Source organism: Vidua chalybeata, chromosome 6, assembly GCF_026979565.1.
Source record: "Vidua chalybeata isolate OUT-0048 chromosome 6, bVidCha1 merged haplotype, whole genome shotgun sequence".
In the NCBI taxonomy this organism is placed as follows: Eukaryota; Metazoa; Chordata; class Aves; order Passeriformes; family Viduidae; genus Vidua; species Vidua chalybeata.
The window spans coordinates 47,723,449-47,743,769 of record NC_071535.1 but is presented as its reverse complement, the minus strand read 5'-3'; the positions used below and the strand labels follow the sequence as shown (position 1 = coordinate 47,743,769).

Genomic DNA, 20,321 nt, shown 5'->3' with positions numbered 1-20,321 from the left:
ATCAATGCTTGTACTGACACCTGAAGTGCAAATAAAGGGGACTGAAGTGCAAACAAAGTGGACCTTCCCCATTTAGCTGGGGAAGGTTTAAGATCCCAGCTATAATTCCAGGCTGAGGTCCCAAGGCACACACCCTGAATGCCAAATACATGCTGTGCTTTGCCAGTTAGTCTCCACTATTGTCTCTCCCCCTCGAACACCAGCCTGTGTCTGACAGTGACTCACATCAGCTTAATCCTAGCTCCAGAGGCTGGATTAATTTTATCCCCATCTGGAGCAACAATGTAGTGTCACAATCCAAACGTTTTAAGGCATGAAGCAAAGAACATCACATTAATGGGAAACCACCTAGAGGGTCAGCTGAGGATAGTCTTCCCTGCAGCCCAAATTTTGCTTGAATACAAGAATGAGACATGCCTGTTCCCTTGGAAGACGTGGCAGGAATCAGTACATGATGGACAGAAACAAGATCTGACAACACATCATTAAAAATCCACTAACAAGGGGGAATTGCTTTCTTTTTTTTTTTGATTATGTTTTTAAATATCACTTTTTTTTTTCCTTTCCAGAAGTCATTATGTCCGACTCCATTAATATTCAGGTAAGCAAGTGAAAGAACAACAGATGGGCATGATCTCACAGCACAGGCACAGCCGCTGGGAGCAGGGCTTGCCTTTCTTTGCAGCAGCTCAACATCGTGTTCTCTCCTTGCCCTCTGTCACCCCGCACCCTCTCCCTCTCTGTATCAGCACAGGTGATTGCTGGCAGCCACTGCAGGACATTCCTGCTTCACACACAGTGCAAAGTCCAGGACAGGACAAAGGAAGAGAGACAACTGAGGGATCACAGCACCTGGCCTCCCACCTCGCTCTCAGCCAGGCTTTCCCCTGATGGTGCAGAGAGGCAGGTGGGAGCAGCAGCAGTGGCATCACCAGACCATCCACAGAAGGCAGACCAACCCAGTCCCCATCCAGATGGGCCATTTTTGGTTGCTTTTGGAGGAACCCCTCAAGTGTGTGCAGGACTACCACCATGCCCCCCTCCACCCCATGCTGAATTTCAGCACACTCTTTTTGCAATCCACATCAGTTTCCCTACAGCTGTACCCTCCTTCACTTGGGGAGGGGCACAACTGCAGCAGCCACCACTTCAGGCAAGCAACCCTTTTGCCTTCCCTTAGCACCAGTTCAGATGCATACTCAGCCAGCCTGCAGTCCCCCCTCCCAGAGGCTGTAAAATCCAATGCTGTCAAAGCCTGGTTCACAAAGCATCCTGGTGTTAAGGTTAACTGGTTGTAAAATTGCAGAAGTTCATCACACTATGCACACTATGAGAAATGTTTATTAAATTGATTTTTGTTTCATTTCTTAAAAAAAAAAGGCAGAAAGAAGTTAAACACACTGCTTTGTGGCATGCTCCACAGTATGAAAAAATCCCAAGCATTCAGTTAAGCTGTCAGCGGCTCTGTTTGACCTTTTGATGTGGTCTTTGAACTCAGACCTGGACAGTTGACACTCCTCATCCCCACCTCAGCTCACAGCCATTTTCTCAGCTGTCACTAGCTCCAGGAGGGATGCTTCCATGGAGAGGGAGGGATTTGCATTTACAGCCTGCAATTCCATCCTTTTCTTCCCTAGGGCTATGGAGAGGAGCACTACAGAATGCCATGTTGCACACACAAAGGCACAGGTATGCAGGAGAGGCGCTGGGGCAGAGCAGGGGTCCTGCCCTGTGGGTTTTCCCCCCTCATCTCAGCCAGCTTTGGGATTGACCAACTGGCAGAAGAGCCCAGTGGCTTTTGGATCTTGAGGGCTTGCAATGGGGTGAGTCCCCTCAGCCCTTCACAGCTCCCTTTCTAGTTCGTGTTAACTCAGGTCCAGCTTCACAGGAGACCCAAGTGGGTAGTTTTTTTCAGAGAGGGTTTCTCAACTACTTCACTGTTCTTAAGCATGATGATTCCTCTCTGTCCCTGTTCTTCCAGGGCTGACTCCTCCAGCTGAGGACCTCCAGCTGAGTGTGGGGACTCACCTGGTAACTAAAGAAAGCATTGTCTTCTCTGCAAGCATCCTTGTGTCCTTGCTCCCACGACCCTTCTCTAGCTGCTCCCCTCCTTGAGCACCTTTCCTGCAGCAGCCACAGAAACAGGAGATGGCCCAGGAAGCTGCCTCTGGAACTCTCCACAATGGCAAGCCACCTCTGAAATGAGCCAGAGGGTGAATTGTACCCCCTGTGGGACACAATCTGAGCAAACTCTCAGATTCTGCCGCTCTTCCTCCTCTCACAGCTCTCAGATTCCCTCTCTAAGTACCACTTTCTCCCAATTACTCCTGCCTGGGACAACTCAAACCCTTAAAGCACAGTGTCTGAGGACACACTTGACCTGCATCGAGACCCAGTCTGTCTTCAAACAGAGCTCCAGGTATGTACACAGCATCAACTGAATACTGAACAATATCAAAAATACGGTATAAGGAAAACAGAATTGAAATGCTTAATGGCATATTTATACACATTTACCAACAGTCAACAGAAAAGGTGGCAAGTTACACATCCATTCTGTATGCTGACAATCCTGATGCACATAGATGTAAACACACATGCTTCGATGATGAATATACATATGGCCACATAACAGAGTAGATGACCTGGAGGAGCTATGCTGGGGAGCAGGGGAAGGGGTTACCGACTGCAAAACCTCATCTCATTCTCAATGTGCACAACATGGACATTCAGGGCAGTGTTGCTTTAAGGCTATTTCTAAGGCTGAATCTTTTCTTGTCCAACCCCTCAATATGAAGATCTGTTGAAGCACTTCCTCCTCTTTACCCAGCACAACTTGATATATATATCTATATATATTTACCTATATACTTTTTAAAGGCCCTATATACTAAAAGGCAGGAAGAGGAAAGGGGGGAGTAGAACGGAAGAAAAACTTCTGAATGGATCAATTTGCCCCAGTGCAGGAGTCTTCTATCCTGTAATGGCAACAGCTATGACAGCTACATGCAGTGGACAAGGTATTAGTTTGAAAATGACTGATGATCACAGACCTCCCTCCCTATCAGATCTGAAGTTCTCTGTTGTGACAAAGGGGGATAAATACTTTAAGAAACAGAAATACTCCTGAAGTGGGAAAAGTGATCACTAATTTAAACTCCTCCCCTTACCTGCTTCAAGGTGGTAAAAGAGCTCAGATACTATAATTTCCAGCTCAAGTGCCTGTACGGCTAAGGAAAAGGCTTTGCTTAAAAATATATATCTGTAGAACTATACATATAATCATCTTTTTAGTGATCTTTTTAGATCATCTTTTTATTACATAGCTCCTGGGTCACTCTCCCCCTCTATCTACATGGTGACAGAGTGGCATATAAAAGAAGCCACAGACATCAAAGTGATAACCAAAGTTACCAGATCACAAGAATGTGTTTCAACTGGTGCGATCTAACGTGCTAAATTACCTTGATTTTATAAACTGATCAGCTGTTAATATAACTGGAAGGTCTTAAAAATAACCTTTTTATTTCATAATCAGATTTTGACAATTTCTCAGCAATATTAAGTGTGTGACAATATGCTATAATTAAGAATGATTTCACTGAACAAGAGAGTGATGCAAAGATGAAATTTTAAGCATGTACACATATGGTTGGGAACACCCAAGCATCATCCTGCAGTACATAAAAGCAGGATTTCTAAAGTCAAGGACCTTATTTTATGTTTTCTTCTTTTTCCAATATAATTTCTATGTGAGCATTAGCTTAACAGTGGAAATTTGGTAGAGAACTAGATTCTCCTTGAAACATATGTCTATAATGAAACACTGAAGAACATAAAAAAAGTAATTTAATTTTCAGTTTGTTATATTTGAAAAACTGGGACTAAAATTCACCTCTAGCCACTGACCTTTTAATGCAATGAGTCAATGGAACTGGGCCAATTTATAAAATTATAGCCCCAAGGGAAAAAAAAAAATCACAAAACCAAAAAACATTTTTACTCATTAGAGAGTAAAAAAGTTTCAGCATGACTTCTGTTAAGGACTGACCTACCAATGGAAACAGGCTGGAGAGGAACAATGCCTGTGTTTCCCCTGGGATACATTGCACCCGGGTGATGGAGGCTGTATCCTTTCCCCTCCTCTCTCCCAGGCTTTGGACAGTCTCCCAGGCTTCCCTATGGACAGCTTGGAAACATCACGGAGCTGGGGTGATGGTTGGAAAAGATGAGTATAAATTAACAAAAATACCGAATTCTGCTTCAGCATCCAATTAAAAAAGTTGGTAAAACCAAGGCAAAGTTTTCTGAGACCAGGCTGCACCCTTCTCCTCCGCACATCTTCCACCAATGTTATTTCTGAGTTACTGGGGGTGGGGAAGGGGGAGGAAGGACTTGATCTCCTGCTACAGCAGCTTTCCCATCACACCAAACTGACATGTAACTAACTCAGCCACAAAGATACGGGAAAGTTTTATTTATTAAAAAAAAAAAAAAAGTACTTCAAAATAAAAATGATAAGTACTGTATGGTAATATTGGAAGCATTTATATACATAATTTTCTTTGTCTGTTGTTGAAATGTCTCCTGGTCACTCGGTGGCACTTGGGGTCCCCTCTAGCGCCGTCCGCCCTGATCCCCCCTTCCCCTGCCTGGCTCTCACGGCTCAGTAGATAGAGCTGTTCCTTATGCCACAGCACAGCACCATGCTCAGGATCATCTCAAAGATCTGTTGAGAGACAGGGGCACCACTGAGGCAACAACCAGTACGATGCAAGAGCTCCCCCATCCCAAGTTCCCCACTCCACATTAACACTCTCATGCCAGAGGTAAGGGAGGGATGCAACATCTTTGTTGCTGTTTTCATATGGAGTTGGCCAATTTGAGATAAGGTGCTGTCCTCCCGTCTCTCACTGGCAGCAGTGGTGGTACCTGACAAGCTTTCTGGCTGCCAGCTACACAGCAAATGCCTTGAGATCCCTCCAGCACTACAGCCCAGCCTTTGCACAGCTGCCATGTTACATCTCCACAGTACCCAAGCCTCACTAGGGAGCAAACCCGAAGGAGCAAAGGAAGCAAATCCCTTCTCGCTGCAGATCCCAGCAACAAAACATGGCAGCCTGTAGAACAAGTAGTTTTGGAGGAGGTTTCAGTGGTGCTCTGCCCTTTCGGCTGGGCTTGCAGGTGCTCCTGCTCTACTGAGCTTGCCAGGTGCCTCCCCTAACATCCCAACTCTGCAGAGGGATAACAAAGCCCTTGGTCTCGTCATGTTCCAGGGCTCTCTGGTGCATAGGGCTGGTGCTGTGGAGTTGCAGTGGCATCCAGAGGAGAGGGATTGATCCAGCCCAGCTGGAAGAGGACCGGGGTGCCCCGAGGTGTCTTTTCCCTGTCCCACCAGGCTATCACACTTACCATGATCACAGCAACCACAACAGCAGCGATACCGATCAGGTAGAGCTTCCCAGAGAAGAGCTCATCGATTTTTTTGTGGCAGTTTGTGTTCTGAGGCAGAGAAGCACACCAGTCAGACAGCTTGCTTTCCCCTCACCCACCCCCAGCACTGAGAAAGGTAGGTCAGCTTCCCCCTGGCCCAGGTCCTGGCCCCAGGACTTCCAGCCAGACTTCACCCCTCTGCACCTGACAGAGCCCTCAAGCAGGAACAGCAAAGGAAGAACCAAATGGGAACCTTTAACATCCTTCTACACCATCCCCAAATAAATGAAATCTCTATCCTTTATCTATTTCCCAATAAATCCCAAAATTTCCTTGGCAGCCAAGGTTTCCTGAAGCAGCTGTGCTGATTGAAGAGCAACTGTGCCTACCTCAAAATAGCTTTTCAGGGAGTCCTTTTGGCAGAGGTCGTCCCTCCACAGAGGAGTGAAAGTCGATGTCATAATATCGGAACCACAACAATCCAGCTACATGGGGAGAAGAAAAAAACAATGGAGAGCCAACATTAGCAGACAGCAAACACTTATGCAATGCTATCCCCACCATTACACATTCTTGAACTCATTGAAGATTGAGGAGGCATCTTGGAGGGGGAAACAAGGGTGGGGAATAAGTCACCAAACCTATTTTTTTCTTTCCATGCAATGCAGCTGCCTCCTACAATAGTTCCAGACAGATCTGGCATAGATTTGCTGGAGGGAAATCTCCAGGGATTTTGTTTCCTGCTGAATGGACCAAGTATCAGGATTAATTCCTCAGAACTACATTCTTCTTCCATTTAATTTTACTTAAATCAGGGGTGCTGAGGTAAATGAAAGGCAACTTAATCAGAGTTTGGTCCAGACTTCCCAGCACCATGTGATGGAGAGAATACTGAAGAGGCCACAACTCTGCTTCTTAAAATGTAACAACAACAAACTTGATTAGGCTAAGACCTGCACGTAGTATCATCCACTTTAGACTGCTTTTCCCACCCATTTTCCTGACCTCCATTATTAATTCTCCAGCGCAATCGCCACCATCTTACCGTTTCATGGAAGGTCTTCACTACAGCTTTGGCGTTGTTTGCATCTGACTCTCCCATGAGCGCTTGTTGAAGTGCTTGGTCGTAGAACTGCTTCACATCTTTGGCTATCTAGGAAAGACACAGAAAAAACTCTTTTTCAGCCAGAGGAGGAGGAGGAAGAGAAAACCTATCCAGCAGATGTGCCTGAAGGACAGGTTCCCTCTAATGGTACTTGGAGTAAGATCAGCAGTTTTTAAATGCATTTGGACTCCATTTGTTTGCGCATGAAAAAAGGCCTGTCCTTCATAGGGCTCCCAGCCCCTCCAGCTGTCACAAATACTAAGAACCCCATCCACCAGCCAGCAGATTTCAGACAACACTATCCAAGGGGTCCACAGGCTCTGTCTAGGAGATAAAGACAGCCAAGGCCTGGAGGATGAGCCACAAGTTGAGACAGCCTTCAGCCCACGTGGATGTGCTACTGGTCTCAGGAAGGCAGAAACGGCTCTTTTTGAACCACACATAGACAAAGCAGGCAGGCAACATATTTCCCACAGAGGCTGCAGAGTCTGGACAGGCTCAGGAGGAGGTGGGGTGCACAGGGGCAAGGCTGTCTGTAAATATGGGCACCCTGGCTTACTGAGTGGCTCAGAGGGGATGGCAGGAATTTGGGAGAGATTGCACACTAAAGCCTGGTGAAACAGCTCATTTGGGTCAGGAAGCTTAGGTACATTTAGATGGATTTAAAACCATGGCTGAGTCCCTATGGACATCGCTGTCCTATAAGTGGTTATGTGAGACACCTTATCCAGACTCTAACCCTGCCGCGTGGGTAGTGAATTGCAACCACCCATGAGGGCCTGCTCCACAGTGCAAAAATCTCCTAACTTTTAGGGAAACTGGCCTTGTGAATTCTCCTCTAACACCTTTCAATAATTTGAGAGAGAGTGATGAAAGAAGGCCATGCAAGAGAAGCAAAAGAAAAACATAAAAGCAAGAAAGGGAAAATGCTTTCTGGAACATCTGCTCTTGGCAGCACAGACTGGATTAGCATATGAAAAAAGAAACTGCAGCAAGATGATGCACAATTTCAATCAATTATCCCAGAACTCTTTCATCACTACTCAAAAAAGCTTGCTTTGGAGGATGATATTCTCCAACCAAACCATTTCATTCTGGTACATTAAAAAAAAAAAAAAATTAAATCCTATTTATTGCCTCCCCATTCTGAATTTACAGCATCTCCCAGAAGGCAAGCTGAGGGAAAGACTGCCTTCAGCTTTGAGAGGAAGTATCCCTTCTGGAAACATCTCTCGGTGGCTGGGATCATCCAGTGCTTCCCTCCCAGCCTGCACTGCTCCCAACCAAGGCAGGGAGAAACAAGCCTGCCTTGTGAGCAGGGACTTCAAAATAGCCCATTCATCATCAAGGCTGCAAAACTAGCTGATGCAAACAGACTGCCACCCTTCATTTTAAACTGCAAAATTAATTTTAGGGACTGAGGTAATCACTTCTGTATTGGGAAATCCTACATTTCTCAGCTTTATGCTCTAGTGGCCAAGCTCTTTCTCCCCAGGATGGGACACAACAGCCGTGGGGTCTCTCCTTACTCAGCCTTCACTTTTTTTTGCTGTCGGTTGCAGTGGCACATCTTAGACTCTTCAGGATTCACAAACTAACATCTGCAGGCGGCACAGCCCCTCTGCAGAGGTTAATTATTTCACTAAAATTGCTAGGAAACAGCACTGTGCCTGCATAATAGTGTTTAGCTACAGAAGAGCTTACTCCAGTGAAGTCGTGCTCTCTCCTGAATGACTACAAGGGTGTTCCAATTCGTGCCAAGCCTGCGAGCCATTGCTGACAAGAATGAGAAAGCTGAGCAGGCCAGCACCTACTTACACAGCTGGCTAAGGTCTCTTAGGAAAGTAAACACATTTCCTACTCTGACAGAGAGTCTAACCTTGGCTTTTAGCACAAGCAGTCCCCTTCTCTCCTCCAAACCCCTGAGGCCCCAGTGATGAGCACCCAGGCTGCTGCTTGGTGCAGCATAGCCATGGTTCCCATACACAGGCAGTTCTGCATTTCGAGGCCAAACTGGTGTGTGTGTGAGCACATGTGACCATAGCAAAGGGAAGGTGAGCAGAAACAGAAGGTGAAAAGCTGTAATTTCCAGTTCTACCCTTCAGTTCAGCTCCTCCAGCCAGGAAACCTTATCTGAGCAGTCCCTAGCAGGGTGCCTAGCAGGGACAGATACAGGACTTGGACCCCTCATGAGTGCACAGCATATGGATCACAGCAAGCCCAGCACTGGCAGACAAATGACCTGAAGCAGGTTCTATGACACTGGAGAAGAGCAGGAAGCACCAAGCAATCCCGTTAATGCAGGCTCTCCCTGAACAGCATTCCTGCCCTTTGGCACCACCCGGCTGGGTTTGGTCCTCGTTCCCTGGCACCGAGGACAGACGTGCAGATGGCTTTCCTTCACAATTTCATGCCCAAATCGACTCCCTCTGTGACTGACAGCGTGGCAGCAAGGAGAAGACCCAAGTGAGACAGGCTATTTTTATTCGAGACACCGCACTACATACCCTAAGGGCAGCTGCTACCACAAGTGCTCACATTTAAAGTTCATCAGCCCAGCCAAGAGGAGTGAGGTGGCCTGCCCAGGTCACACCGCTAATCCAAGCCCCCATTACTCAGTCTGGGAGCAGTTTGTGAGCAAAACAGCTCATGCTGTGATCTGCTGCCATTCTGCCCCAGCCTCCCAGTCCCACAAACACAGGTTTTAGAGCCTTACTTGGTCTTTGTTGACAAAACCCCAAATTCCAGCCGCAACTTCGCAGGCAAACAGGATCACCAGGCAGGTGAAGAACTGCAAAGACAAATCAAGAGAACGATCCTTAACATATCTGCAGCAGTTAGGTGGGGAGAGGTGTGGAGCAGCACTTCCACTGACAAATCAGAGCAAGGTATCATCTGACTTCAAACCATTTTCTCTCTCATACATGCACTGAACTCAAACACATTTTCCTGTAAGTCATCACATATGACTCCACATCCAGATTGTTGAGCAGGGACTAGCAAAACCTTTCCCACAAAGGGACTGGCAAGGATGAAGATGCCCTGTGTAGCACAAGATATATCGCTCCACTTCATGCACCTGCAGGACCATCCAGAAAAGGTTTCTGCTCTGCCACAAATGCTCTGGACTGGAATTGCCAATGCAGGGTTAAAAGCACATTTCAGCTGCTGAGGAGCTGGGGATGTCAGGGTGTGATTTATGATTTATGGCCAGCTCTCTGGCATCCACAGCCCTGCAAGGCTACTGCAGTTTTTTGCATAAATACCAACACTGACGTTTTCCCCACAGTCCCACCCTGTTTGTGCAATTCCAGCATTCCTCCCTGCCATCCTCCCTTTTTTGTTCCAATCCCGTGAACACATTGTGATAGTTGGTCAGTTGGACTGGAAATGGGAAGCTGTAAACTCATACATCAGCATCACATGAGAAGGCAGAGAGGCATGATCCATGTGCAGCCAACATCACCTCTGTGACAACATCACTCAGTGACTTCTTTCTGGGAAAAGCCCCAAAGTGGGAGAAGTTGCCATGAAAGTCAAGAAGCAAAAGAGGTGAACGCAATCAAGGAAACATAAAATTACAGTATAGGGTGGGAAAACAGCCCCTGGCTCCTGAGCAGTCTCTGTTCAAAACACATTCAGGATATTTTCTCCAACAATAGATGAAACAGGAGTTTCCAGAATGATGCCATGACCTAGCTCTCACATGCAAAAGCAAAGGGTTATCAGCAAAATGGAAACAAGACTATTAACCTGACAGCAGGAAAGGACTTCCAACATCCTTGTCCAATTCCTGAACAATCAACTCCTATGTGAACATCTATCCCTAATTTTGTAGGAACATTTTTTGTAAGACTAGGTCCCACATCCCCCCCAATGACTCACACCACCATAAACTGCGGGTGCAATGCCACTGTAAGTCTGGTTAAGCACTAGGGCTCACTCCTGCAGTGGTTACCCTTCAGTGAAGGATGGTTTGCTTATCCCAGATGTGGAGGTACAACTTCCTGCAGATTCAGCTCTTCTGTAAGCTGGCTGCAGAACACCAGGAGGTGCAGCTTGATGCTATGGGAACATAGTGGTGGTCCTGGCCAGGCAGCAGGCTGTGTCCCAGCCCCTTTCCAGGGAGCAGAGCCTGTTCCATACCAAGTGGCTCCCTCCTGTCTTCCTTAGCTCTTGCTGCTCAGCTTCCATGCCACCTTTGGCACAAGATTTTAATAGCATGGAGCTTCCTGGTACTTCTCCCTTTTGCAGTAAGCCCAAAGTCACTCCCTCAGATAGGGTGGTGGAAAGGGGAGCACGGCTGCTTCCCTAAAACACCCAAGGAAATGTCCTTGGAACACAGTGGGAGCCTTGGCCAGCAGAAAGCATCCTCATCCTCTCTAGACTTTTCTTGGCAAGCCAAGATGTGAGCAAACACGGGCAATGCACAGCAGCTAGAGCTGCTAATTTCAGCCAGATCAGCCGGTTTCCCTGTCGGACCTCAGGTACCTTGTGCCATCTACCCTTCTAATCCTCTAACTTCAGGAGGGAGTGAGAGGTAGTTCAGGGTCTGTAATCACTTGCATTAACAAAACAAAATAAAAATCCAAAGCTGCCAAACTGTGCTCCAACAACCTGTTAGATTTGCGTGCAGGCTCCTTGTATTCCCAGCAGCCAGGATAATGCTGCATCCTATCCACTATGTTCAGAAGCGCTTTATCAACACTGGGGAAAAGCATCCCCTTATTATTGGGAACCAGCAGCAATCAGAGGTGAAGTCATCTGCAAGAGTGAGGCAAAGCAGCTCCCTTTCCCTCTGTCCCAGCTGAGCCCACACCCATGAGTTGCTACACCACCACCAAGAACCCTCCAGCCTAATGAAGCCAAGTGCTGGGAAGTCATTCGAATAAAAAAAAAAACACCCAAAAATTATGTTTTACCTTTCAGTAAAAATTATGTTTTACCTTTACTCCAGTTTTGTTTTTTATGCATCAAGTTTAAACTGAACCACATGTGAGAACTTGCTTTAAATAAATGGGTCTCCCTTGCTCCCAAGGTAAAGGCTTTTGGTGTGGCTACAATTTATCCAATTAACCTCATCCTGTGCCAGGAATCCTGAGCTGCTGCCTCACATCAAGGACACCTGTAACACTTCAGTAATGGATTTTCCAGGATGTACCTAGATGTTCTCACTAAGAAATTATGGAAAATCTTTGCTGTTTCCTTGTCCAAACAGATAAAAATAGTAGATGATTCCTTAAAAGAACTAGAATTGCTACAGGCAGCCTTCAAACAGAGTGAGAAGGGATGCTGTAGGGGACTCCAGGTAAGAAAGAGGGTTTAGTGGGTGCTTGGTAAGACAGCCAGACCATGGAGGGATAACTGCAAGGTGAGGGTTCACATATAACAGAGAAAGACTCTCTTAAGAATCCTGCTGATCTCACCCCTTCTGCCCTGCAGCCAGGCATAGAAAGGACTTTGCAGCATGCCTGTCAGCTCAGCTGAGCTCCACAGGCTGGGCAGAGATGCCCTCAGCCATGCAGCACTGCCTTGCTCCTTGCAGAGGTCACCTAGCTCCCACCTACGTGCTCAAACATCCTCCCAGCCCCACTAGTTGGGAAAGCCCGAGCAAGGGAAGCACAGCCACATGCCATTCAGCAGGGAAATCAGGGTGCCAAGTGACTTCCAAAGCTCTGTGTCTCCTACCGTTCCCAGAAGACACTGAGACTCCTGAATAGCCCCGTAGCATCCCAGGAATCCCACGAACATCATGACAGCTCCGACTGCAATCAGGATGTAGATTCCTGCAAGGTAAAGTGAGAGGCAGACACGTTACTGCACAGCTCTGTCCACCCTTGTGCCTGGCTGGACATTCTGGCTCCTGAGGTGGATAATTATGGGCGTGCAGAATTAAGGCTCAGGAGGTGTGATGGCAGCAGACATAGTAGAACGCAACGTACATGAGCTGGGTCTCAAAGTGTTTGAAGCTGCCAACACGGGAGCTTTAATAACTCCATCACCTCCAAAATGAGAGGAAGCACTGAGAGTAGCACTAGGCAGAGGATGTAGGAGGCATGACAAGAGCTCTACAGCATCCTCACAGCTGTAGCATGGAGTTATCCTGGCATGGTGCTTTAAATGTTTAAGCAGAGACGGAAATTATTAGTTAGCATAACTTGTAAAATAAACAGTAAGGCACATGGTTTATTTATATTAAACATCATACAAATATTTATCTGGCTAACATTTAAAAGGCAGATGAACCACAAAACCAAGGGGAAAGTACTGCTTAAGCATCTCACTTAAAATCTGGTGCTTTTTTTTGTTATAGGTTCTTCCACAGAGAATACAACATTTTTTTATTTTAACTTATTGAATTTGCACAGGCAACTTGCACCATAACTAGCTCAAAGCTTGAAATGAGGCATCAGGAGTGGTTCAGAAAACAGAGGAATAAAAGTTTATTCATTCAGGAAACAAGAGCTTATCTCAAGGCTCAAGTCTGCTGCCGTGAGTAATCACCATGGTCTCACCAACCATGAGACTAGTGAAGTCATAGTGATTACTCAGCCAAACACTACCAGCTCATTTAAACTTGACACAGCTTTTTGCTGGTGTATCCCTTATATTTAGTGCATTTTTGGTTAAGTAATATTCTCAAGTATTGTAGTTCTACTCTCTAAGTGAATCTTATTTTCCATTCAAAAGTAATTTGATACATGCAAAAATTACAAATCAGGTAAAACTGCAGTCACTATGTCTAATGGACAGTGAAAAAAAAATAATCATGATGAGGATAAAAGAACATGGGGTATCCCAGAGGTAACAGCAATACAGTGAATATTACTAGTGGTTGGGAGACACATCCCTTCAATGAAATGTTTTCTGCTATGAGTGAAAATGTTTTATAGTAATTAATCAGACTGTCAGCTCTCCTTTAGGGACAGCCCTAACATATAAACAGAGCTCAAGATTAAAACTGTACATGCTTGTGATGTTTAAAGTTTTCCTTATCACTGTAGCTTTTAAACAATCTTCTGATAATTAAACTGCAAAGTCCAAAGGCCATGCAATGAGAGTAGAGTGAAGTCAAGTAAACCCTTCTCTAAACCACCAGATACACAGTAACGGTCTCCACTTGTTTAGCATTCCCTTACAGATTCTTCAAACTTGGGAAAGGCTGGACTTTGGCTCCCGCTTCTTCCCTCTTTGAAACAAAACCCACCAGCTCACCAAAAGCACAAGCGCCAATGCAAGGGCTGACTTGGCGAGCGGCAGTGACGGAAACGCCGCCCCAGCAGCTCAAGCGCTGGGACTCTCCGGTGTTTCTCAGCAGCACCGCACTTAATCTATTTTTAGGCACTGCAGGAGGGAGGAAGCCAGCTGCAGGGGAAGTGCCACAATGGAGCATGCTGACCCCACAGGAAGCCCCTCTTCACAAAACCTGACAGGAGCTGTGGCCGGAGACACCAACATCCTTGTGGCAACGGGGGCCAGAGGTGCAATCTGCACCTCCTGAGGTGGTCTGAAGGGTTTTCAGCAGAGCCCAGGAACCATGAAAACCCTATGGGCAAAAAAGCTCCCCAAGTGGGAATGAAACATCTTAGGTGAAGGTGTGCAAAGAAAGGAAAAACAAGCAAAAGAAACCTCCCAGGAGAGTTCTTTGGAAAGAAAGCAGATGAAGTTCTGTAGGCCTGCCTGAAGGGGAAGGAAGTGGTTTTGTCCCAATGGCTGGAGACAGCATGAGGTGGAGCAGCTGTAGCAGCTGGGCAGGGAAACAGCATGGCAAACAGTGGGCTGGGCTGTGTGCAGGACAGAGGGCCCCAAAGGGCTTGGAGGTGGTGGGAAGGCATCAATAAACCCTGCACAATGAAGGTAGTCTGCTGGACACCCGCCAAGCCCCAGGGAGACTGGTGGAGGCTGTCAGACACTGCATAACTGCTGTCTCACAAAGAACAACATACCAGCAGTAGTGTCCCAAAAATGGTCTGCTCGCTATCACCAGAAGCTGCTAATGCCCAAGAACCAGCCCTCACCACTCCAGCTTGTACCAGTGAAGCTGCTGGCTTGGGTTTTCAACCCAAACCATGGCAGATTTTTCTATTTTAAGCGCTGGGCAGTTCAACTGACAAGTTTTAATCACAAGTCAGAAAATCAACTTTCCTCATCCCTGAGTGCAGCCGTTTCTGACTTCTTCTCCCATTAGGACACTAGAGAGAAGTCAGAGCTGTGCAAAGGGGCAAGCAATTTCCACATCTGACTAGTCACTATTCATGCTAACCACTCCAGTGTATGGGTAACAAGCAGATGCAGCACATTTGAAGACTAAGCAGCATGATGCTGGGACCCCAACAACCAGGTCACCACAGACAGAAGGTTTTGTTCTAATTTTTTTCAAAATAAACACTGAAGGCACCTTCTGGGCTGAACAAATATTGCCAGGAGATCACAGTCACAAGGCAGCCCAGATTGAAGGGACCTCAAATGATCACTGTGTCCAACCTTTTGTGAGACTAGGAACCTTAGGAGAGACTATGCAGAACTCTGCCCAATTATACCTTGAAAATCTCCAGTGATAGGGACTCTATTGTGTCCCTGGGGAGGTTTTTCCAGTGAATGATTGCTCTCACTATAAAAGATGTTTTTCTGATATTGAGATCATCAGGAAAACACAGGACTCACTGGTGGCCAGGAAAGTTTTGCTCTGAAAACTAGGAAATGAAAGCCCAGTGAGACCCTCAACTGATGGAGGAGACAAAGAGGAAACACAGACATTTGCTGTTTCAGAGAAGTTTTCCAGTGACCTCTGTACTTGCTTCTTTCTGGGATTTCTGGCAGCTTCAAAAAAACAAAACCAATTCTGCCCTGCTGAACTCCCACCTCAGGCACGCTGTGCAGACCTTGGACTGTCAAGTGAGGTCACAGCTTCCCACTCCTCTCCCTGCTCTCACTTCACCAGCTCCTCATCAGAGCCAGCACTGCTATCAAGTGAGGAAACAGCAAGAAGGAAAGGAGGGGAGAGAAGAAGATGTGCACCACATGAAGCTTCCTGACCGGAGCCCAGCGGATGTAACTGGTGGGAGCAGCAGGAATGAGCAGCCAGGCGGGGGAGAGGGCAGCCATGACTGGCCTGAGCTCGGCAAACCACAAAAAAAACCCTGGAAGGTTTTTGTAATAAAGGCCAGCTTCATTCCCAGGCACAAACAAGTGGCTGTTATGGAGTCGCCTTTTGTTACCGAGGGCCAGAACACGACAGCCTCTCCAAGGAGGCAACAGAGCAGGACTCTGCGCCGGAGTTTATTTAAAAACAAGCACAAAATATTTACTGCAAAAATAGCATGTGCAATAAGGAATGCCAGCGGTGTTTCGCCACAGAAATACCATGCTGAAGGCTGAGAAAGCAAAGGAAGGCAATCCAAGTGCCCAGCTACATGCTTTGAACGGTGTTTGTTTTCCCACACCCATCCTTCCCATCAAGGAATGGGGCTGGTGGGGGATTCTCCACTTTCAGACTGGGTGCCAGGCAGCTGGGGGACTATTTCACAGCAATCACGGTGCAGACTGGAACGACCAAGCCCTTTTCCCAGAAAGCAGACTGACACATCTTAGCTTTCATTCCTGGCACACAGGGACGATGATGCCTCCTGTGGGTTTGGGCTTCGTCTCTGTGAGCAAGGCACCTTTCATCCCAGCCTGGAATGGCAAATTATCCTCCTCAAAGTCAGAGGAGACTCCTCACAAGTCTGCCCCTCCTCTGTGTAAGCATCAGAGGCTGGTTAACCTCTAAATCCTCTCCTGGGTGAGGAACTCTTGACTAAAATGGTTATTTGCTCCATCAGGGCTCCACCCAAACTGGCACAATTTGGCATGAGCAAAGCTCCATCTGCCTTTCACATGCCACTTCCCAGCTCATTTTTATTGCAGTTTTCTCTGGGGTTTTACAACAAGCAGCGCTGTTTGCTGTAAACAAAAAGTAAAATAAGAGAGGTATAAACTGCAGTCTGCAGTGCCTACTGCAGAGCCATGCTGCTCCCTCACTCAGCAGCAGTACATAAGAGGAACAGCTGGAGCTGCAGCCACAGGTAGTGAGCAAATCATGTACAGGTGTTCATGGTACCAAGGCACCTCCACATCTTTAAGCAGCACTACACTGTGATTTCTAACCCTATGGCATGGTTCTCTGATAAGAGAGCAGCAAGAAAAATTGCTACAACTGCCACACATAACCAGCTACACACCAAAGCAAGCTGTGAGCCTTAGGACCTGTATCTGGGAGTTGGAGAAGTCAGAGGAGTGGTATCAATACTGCCTGGAGTTCTCCATCTCATTTTGAGATGAAGCCTTCAAGCAGAAAGCTTTAGGAGACCAACTACTCTCAGCTTCACCTCCTCATCTGAATTCAAAGCAGGAGCACAGGAACCATGATACAACCTCCCTCAAGAGTATCATGATCTGGACATGATGATCAGGAAAAGCAGCAGCAGTGGGCCAAACACCATCCCTCTCTCCCCAATACAACCAGGGCATGCACTGCTTTAGGCTGCAGGGATCTTGTAAAGCTTTAGGAAAGCCCCGAAACATCAGAGATGGGAAACTGATAGTTATTGAGCACTTGGTTTGATGCTAGCTGGGAAAGAGGAAAAAAAAAAGCAGCCAAGAGGCCAGCTTAGCTCCCAGCTCAAGCAGATGATGACTCCATGGAGGACCCTTTACCTGAAGGCCAGGTAGGAATGCTCAGTTCTGGGAGCAGGGAAGGGAGCAAAAAAGGCAGTATTCAGTGTCAGTACTTGCTTTGGAATTAAGGCAGCATAGCTGGTGCCTGCAGGGTTGTAAAACCCATCTCCTGTCCCTGCTGAGAAATAAAAAAAAACAGGAAGAAATAAACGGTCTTTAAAAAAGGACACGATGAAAAAACAAACAAAAGAAGGAACAAGCACTGGAGCATCCCTCAAAAACAAGCAGGGAGCAGGCCAGCCCTGGCTAGCTCTCCTCCCATGCTCCACCATGGCCATCAGAGATACTGTGCAGCTCCAGGCATGGGCATTCCTGGACAGCACCCTAATTCTCCCCTCATTTCAATCCTCTCCCAGCACCCTTAACTCATTAGGTTAAATGGAAGCCAGTCACTGCCTTCAGGTCACCATGGCAGTATTTCCAAAAGACGAAAAAGAAATCAAGTAAGAAATCCCCTCCCCCCCAGCATGACACCATGCTTCCTGGGAAGGCCAGGCAGCTCTCCAAGCTGTGCCTGCCCTCCCCACGGGATGGGCTTTAAAAAGGAGCTGAGAACTGACAAAAGAGAGACGTTTATTCTCCCAACAGGCTCCTGTGGGGAAACTCTACACAGCCAAAAGTTTTGCAAGCCTGTGATGAAAGGAGGGAGGCTTCAGTGCTACCCTGCTGTTGCTTCTGGCCTGGAGATGCTGAACTTCACTGGGCTTATCACCACTGCTGCCGCAGGGAAGGGTGGAACCATTAGACAATGGCAGGGAGACTCCCTCCTACCCCACACCACCCATTGTGGAAGAACACCCTTCCCAGCAGCCAAAGAAATGACCATGATGTTCTTCCTGGCAGCTCGGGGGCAAGATACAGGCACAGTGGAAAGTCCCTCCAGGGCAGGGTTGGGGCAGGAAAAAGATGGCTGTGTGAGCCAGCCAGCAAAGCAGGGTCTCCCAGACATTTTTGTCCAGTTGCCTGGTGGAATTGGCCCAGCAGAGCTGGCAGTGCTTTCTTCAAAGTAGGGTGAGAGAGAGTGGGGCTGGAAAAACAGAGGGTTTGCTGGAAGATGACAAGTGGGAAACCCCTCCATTCCTCTCCACCCCCTTTCCCAAGGAAAACATTGCTGCTCTGTAGCTGCTAATGACTTCCAGATGGAGCAACAGTGTCACAAAGTATGGAGAGCTCTCACAGGGAAATGAAAGCCTGGACATACTGCCCTCATCTGCAAGAACAAGGCAAGAAGAAGCAAAGAGCACCCCTCTGTCAGAAACACAAAGGGGTGGTGGGGAAAGCCCCAAAGAATGCCCTCGTGTGCACACAATTGTACCCAAATCCACTCCACACAGATGCCATAGTCAGGTTTCTTCTCCTTTGCTGACCCAGGAAACACTGGAAGGAGACTCAAGTTTTGTAAATTCAGCACACCTGCAAAAGCTGTGAGGAAGTCCATGGCCCATCTCCATGGGAGATGGACAATGGTGGCACAGCACAAGTGAGCCAGGCTGGAATATGCTGGCCCATCCTCTGCTGCCCCAGACTTGAGCACTTCTGGGCATTTCTCTGTGCTCTGAGATCTCACCCACAAAAAAAGCACAAATCCCACTGGAGGATTCCTTGTAGGTTTTGCATGCTTTGAACACAGTGCAGGTTTTCTAAAGCAAACTGTTCAATCTACAGGTTTAAACAGCTCTGAAGAGCAAGGAGCCACATCTGGCACAGGTCCAGAGCAGCAAAGCCAATGGGAAGGGACAAAGGAAAAGACCAACTACATTAGTTGTAGTTGGACAGATCTGAACCCAAAATAACCTGATGGTCCAAAGTATTTTTAAAGACATAACCAGTTTTAGTCTGGAGAGTAAATGAAGCACAGGGGTTGGTCACAATCAAGGTAGAATGAATTACAATTAAATGGAAATGCAATGAAATAACATGTTGCTTTCTTAATAGAAACTGAATTCTGTGATAAGAATACAAAAACACCCCAACCCTATACTGTCAGATACATCGTTTAAACCAGAAAGGAAAGTACAATGAAAGTGTTTTGCCTTAAAACTACTATTTTAAAAATAATTCCAGTATTATTGAAAGAGTTGATCTGACAGTGATTAGAGGAAAATCTAGAACAAGTAAAACTCAGCTTCTGTTTTTTTTTCCCTTTAAGGGACTAAATAATTAAATTGTTCTTAACTGTAAGTTTATTTTCAATACAGAAAAATGTATGCACTTCTATTTTTAAAAATCTACATATATTATTTTTTAAATAATCCATTTTGCTCGATGTGGTTGAAGGCCAAATGCAAACCTTGGTTTCCACTGCCAAGTACGCAAGCCTGACCACAGCTCATGTGTCTGGTGGAAAATCCCCAACACAGGGGGCCTTGACAAAGTAGAACACAAATGGGTGAGAGAAGAAACGAGCCCTGAACCAGCTGTGTGCATCCACAGGGATCCCTGCAGTGCTTCATGCCAAGACTGAAGGTGGTTTTTGACTGGTGTTTATTACAGAACATACAGACCAGGCTGTTCTCTAGCCTTTCACAACAAGTCTAACAAAAGATGTGCTGTTGGGTCTAACTCCACAATGTGTGGAAGTTGGCACTATCTCTAGAAGATGCCTAACATTTCCAGAGGGATGGTGACAAGGATGGGAGTGGGAACGGTAAACCAAGACCTCCTCATGGCTCATGGTGGGTCCACAGCCATTGTAGCACTGCTGACCTCTAGAACCTTTGCAATACACTGGAGCTCTGCTGAGCTCCCTCTGCAGCGAAAACCTCCCAGAAAGCACTGCTTTTCATCCAAGGCAGTCCTGACAAGGCTAATTAAGCTAAACTAGTTTAAAAGGCTAATTAAGTTATGGATAGAAGGGATAGCTCCTCCACAACCACTTAGCCAACACAAGTCTGTCTGGGTGATAGGCTGGCATGCTCTGCACTGCTGGTCACATCTGGGGCTCATGGCAAGAGTGGCCAAGGCATCCTCATGTGCTGTAAGGACAATGGGCAAACCTGGGGAAAGCTCAGAGAGACGTCCCCATCCCTACCCTATGCACTGCCACTTAGCAGTCCCTCCTCTCTGC

General features: G+C 46.8%; 1 protein-coding gene across 1 annotated transcript in view; it reads right to left on the bottom strand.

Annotated features, from left to right (window-relative positions):
* Positions 1–1,323: 1,323 nt before the first annotated feature.
* Positions 1,324–20,321, bottom strand: part of CD81 (CD81 molecule) — a 33,149-nt gene continuing 14,151 nt past the window's right edge. Inside the window, exons 3-8 of the mRNA XM_053945976.1 lie at positions 12,227–12,324; positions 9,255–9,329; positions 6,479–6,586; positions 5,823–5,918; positions 5,413–5,502; positions 1,324–4,729 (exon numbers count right to left, since the gene is read on the bottom strand). Of these exons, the coding sequence (XP_053801951.1) occupies positions 4,667–4,729; positions 5,413–5,502; positions 5,823–5,918; positions 6,479–6,586; positions 9,255–9,329; positions 12,227–12,324 (530 nt within the window). The 3' untranslated portion in view covers positions 1,324–4,666. The remainder of the gene's footprint in view (positions 4,730–5,412; positions 5,503–5,822; positions 5,919–6,478; positions 6,587–9,254; positions 9,330–12,226; positions 12,325–20,321) is intronic.